The sequence below is a fragment of the Phaeoacremonium minimum genome (assembly GCF_000392275.1).
Source record: "Phaeoacremonium minimum UCRPA7 unplaced genomic scaffold PA7_03_scaffold_51, whole genome shotgun sequence".
NCBI classification, from domain to species: Eukaryota; Fungi; Ascomycota; class Sordariomycetes; order Togniniales; family Togniniaceae; genus Phaeoacremonium; species Phaeoacremonium minimum.
The window spans coordinates 1,246-5,436 of NW_006920958.1; the positions used below are offsets into that span (position 1 = coordinate 1,246).

Consider the following 4,191-nt stretch of genomic DNA (forward strand, 5'->3'; position numbering starts at 1 on the left):
GGTGTAGACTACGCTCCGACCAGCAGCTATTGTGAGCTCTTTAGCAGTTATCTCTCATCTGCCTCGGGCTACGTCTCTGGATTGAGGATATCCTGATCATTAGACAGAAAGTACCTTCAATATTCAATGATCACCTAATAAAGTATAGTTGCAGACTGATTTAGTCTCGAGAAATGTATTGTTCATACTCAACATGCGGCCACGGAATCCAAGCAGCTTGTAAGTTGTCAGTAATACAGGGCGTAAGGCCGCTTTCATCAGTAAATTGTAATTATAGTTCGCTTTGGAGGCAATATTCTGTCAATCCATGACTATCTAGAGAAGCACGCCAGCATAGAGGACTAAGAGAACATTAACCGGAGGTGTGATATAGGATTGTAGGGTTCTCATGTCATTTGTAGATAAACCTGCAGTTCACTTCAAACTATCAAAAGCTAGCTTTGAAGGCTCTGCAGCAACTGCAAAGGTTACGTTACTTGAGTGGAGTTCGGACAGTTGAAGCAATAACAATCAGTATTTTAAATTGCCGGCTAATGAAGTGTAAGCTTTTCGGCAGTGTTCCAAGGCCCTCTGGGTCGGAGCTCACCTTGATTGGCAGGTCGCGATGAGCGGAGCAGCCTTGGGAGGCAAATCTGCGACCACGGGTTGGTAGACAATACCTCACTTATGTTTGGTCAAAAACAGGATCTTTTCAGCGGTAGCTCTGATAGCTGCTTACCTTGCTTGTCTGTCGTGAGCCAAGAGTCTCCCTGGCTGAGCGAACGAGAAAATCGGGCGTATCCATTTACGCCTCCGTCCATGACGTCGATTTCCCATATAAACCAATATTGATTGAACCTCGTGCTGCTTTCAAGTATAAGATAAGCTTCTGCTAAGGTCCCAGGTTGTCACAGCCGGCTTTCCGACGTGCTTCGACCTCCCATAAGCCCATCTTCTCTGAACCAAATGAGATTGTCATTATGGCCTTCGAAAAGTCGTCAACCTCATCTGGTACCGCCTTGATGAACAGTTCTTCGGTCTCCTCCCTATGCATGAATCCTACATTCATTCCAGAGCACATCATGTCCCAGGATACAGCTGACTGAGCATCCCAGACGCCCTTCCGAGTTGTATACATGACTCCGCCCGGGCATGGAGCCCATCCTCGCTTCATTGCGGAATATATGCTCTTCAGCGAGGCCGACATCATCCACACCCGTCGTATAGATTCGGCCAAAATCCAGGCATTCCACAACACTTCACTAACGCTGCGCTCTGGCGCCTCAAGCCCGCAAAGAGTTGGTGCTAGGTCGTCGATGTTCGCCAGTGTCAAAAAAGAGTTTGCTCCAGCGCTAGAAGATGCAATATTAATCAATGCCAGCGACCAGGTTTCCAAGACTGGAATGTGCTCCTCCGCATCATGACGCAGCCGAACGTCACCGTCGTACAGGCGTATAATCTGGTAGACAAGCAGAGCATGCACACGGGCTAGTATGTCATAAGCGTTGAGTGTCGCTAAACGGTGGTCATCGAAGAGGGAAGACACGCGGTCCGTTATTATCCGGAAAACAGTTTCTTCGTTCGCAGCAGTCTTCTGGTCGTAAATCGCAACGGTCGAATAGGCGTCTTGCACGCAGCGTGGTATGTGATGTCTGTATATGTGGGAGTGAATGAAAGGGTTTCCGGCTGTCGAAACCCATTGCGAAAGCCATAACCTGAAGCCCTTTACATGTTGCTTCAATATAATACTAGAATACTGCCTGTTCTCAAGGCGTGGCGAGTGACGGATATCCCATGTTTCGGGATGGAGGAACCAGATAGATGAGGGATTTGATAGGGGTCCCGAGTCTGTGGGTGAAGGCCCTAGCTGACCAGTACTATCCGGCATAGTGCCAATGGCTGTCCCGGGAAGACTTTCATCTTGAATGAAAATTGATGATACGATTTCGGGGAATGAAGTTGGCACATCTTCGCTTGGAATCCAACAGCTTCTTTCCGGGCTCGGATAAACGCACTCCAGACTTCTCTCCACGCATCTCGTACATTGCGGATCCTGCTTACCACACTTCTGCTTGGCTTTGCGGCACGCAGTGCAAGCCTTCTTCTCGGAAGGGAGAACCATGTCCTTTCGATGCTTTGGTCAGCACTGGCATCTGAGTGTATGTCTGGGTGATGAAACATCGATAGGAGACCCACAAACATCCGCGGGCGATTAGTCAGTTCTAGAGCACTAATACCAGTCGCTACGCACCGCACTCTAACATGGCCGCGCCGCGGGCGCTAACCCAAAAGAATTCACGATGCGCGGACCGAGATGTAAGATGGGCCAGAATTCAATACTTCAGCACTTTGGCGTTCTGTACCTCTTCAGATTGTATGATTAAGCTATGTTTAATGGAAAGCTCGATGAGCCCGCGGATGGCTCTGATTTCTTTTGATCTATTTGAAATCATTTTGCTCTTCAGAATGTAATCCATTTTGGATTGCAAAATGCTTCCAATTCTCATTCTTCCGCTTCTCTAGGGGGATATAAACAGCCATAGAGAGCCATCGGCGAAAGACAAAACAGTCACACAACACAGCAACTCCTTAGCTGGCAAAGGTCATACAAGGCATTTCGAATTTCTCACGGTATTTCTATCATCTCTCATCTAATCCGATTACAAAGAAGCCATGGCCACTGAGAAGATACCGCTCAACCTTTTGACGGACGTCACCAAGACAGTCCACCGGGTACCCTATCCGGCCATTTCTCCTACCCGCCCCGAGTTGACCCAGGCTGGTAAAACAATCCTCGTAACTGGTGGCCATACAGGTGTGGGCAAAGCCATTGCAAAGGCTTTCATTCAAGCTTCTGCTGCGACTGTGATCATTGTAGGCCGCCGCACAGAATTGGTTGCTCAGGGTGTGGACGACCTCAAGCAGGAGGCCGAGAAAGTCGGCACGAATACCAAAATCCTTTCTCACATGCTTGATATCACCATCCTTGCTGATGTCGATGCATTTTGGGCAAATCTCAAAGACAAGGGCATCTTTGTGGACGTTCTTGTCTCGAATGCTGCGAGGTTCGCTAAGCCAGGAAAACTCCTCGAGCATGGAACTGATGAGCTATGGTCAATGTACGAGGCCAATGTGAAGGCGCCGCTGCGCCTGACAGAGAATTTCTATAAACAGGAAGGCGATAAGCAAAAGGTACGATGACGGTCACTTCTCTATCATTCTTTACCGTAAATAGGACGCTAATGAGCGTGCGTGTAGTATTTGATCAACATATCCACGCAGGCAGTCCACATGTGGGAACTACCGGACTCCCAAAACCTCATGACTTATGGAGTAACCAAGAACTCCGGTACATTGCTGTATCAGGTAATTGCCGACGAAACGCTTGCCGAGAAGATGCAAACCATAAGCGTTCATCCTGGTACAATTTTCACCGAAGTCTGGCAAAACTATGGAGTCGATAAAACTTATCTACAGTTTGATGAAGGTAAGTATCAATTGTTATATCATCAACTTTTGAGAATTTGGATCGATGCTGATTCTGACTCTAGAGGACCTGCCAGGTCAGTGGGCCGTTTGGGCTTCTTCGCCGGAAGCTCGATTCCTGCATGGCCGCTTCGTTTGGGCTTCCTGGGATGTCGAGGAGTTGAAAAGTGGACCTCTCCGCAAGAGACTGGACGAGGATTACCACTTTCTTAGGATTGGGGTATCAGGGCTGCATGGAAGTAACCTCGTGTAAATAACAATTAATTTTGACAAAGACACCAAGACAGAGCGTGATATGAGACCTTAGATTTCATCATTATAAAACACCTAGCAATTCATTATCCATTCAGGACTTCGCAGCCTCTAGAACACTATTGTCTCTGGGACATTATGACAGTATGCTGCAAACCCTACCCAAGAACGCCAAACGTCATCTCTATAAGATTCAATGGTAACATTCTAATGAAGTCCAAAACACCGGGGATCAGGAAACTCGTGACATTAAATCCCATCCCGGATGTACGTCATTCTCCGTAGCAGTCCATATCCAGGCACTCAAGTAAATGCACTGAACGGAGTCCCCAAGACCTTGTTGTTGCCCGCAAGCTTCACCCCCTCTTTCCTCAAAAGCATTCGCTTCTCATCCAATGTGATACCCGTACCATCCTTAGACCACTTGCCCTTAAAGCCTCCTAATGCGCCACCAGTTGCGATGCATCGATGGCA

The 4,191-nt window shown here is 47.8% G+C and overlaps 1 protein-coding gene across 1 annotated transcript; it reads left to right on the plus strand.

Annotated features, from left to right (window-relative positions):
- Positions 1 to 2,652: 2,652 nt before the first annotated feature.
- UCRPA7_1043 (putative short chain dehydrogenase protein) lies at positions 2,653 to 3,772 on the plus strand (the record flags this gene model as incomplete). Its single annotated transcript, XM_007913632.1, has 4 exons — positions 2,653 to 3,171; positions 3,238 to 3,466; positions 3,531 to 3,542; positions 3,741 to 3,772. The coding sequence occupies 4 exons, from the start codon at positions 2,653 to 2,655 to the stop codon at positions 3,770 to 3,772; spliced, it is 792 nt and encodes a 263-aa protein (XP_007911823.1).
- Between the last annotated feature and the right edge of the window lie 419 nt (positions 3,773 to 4,191).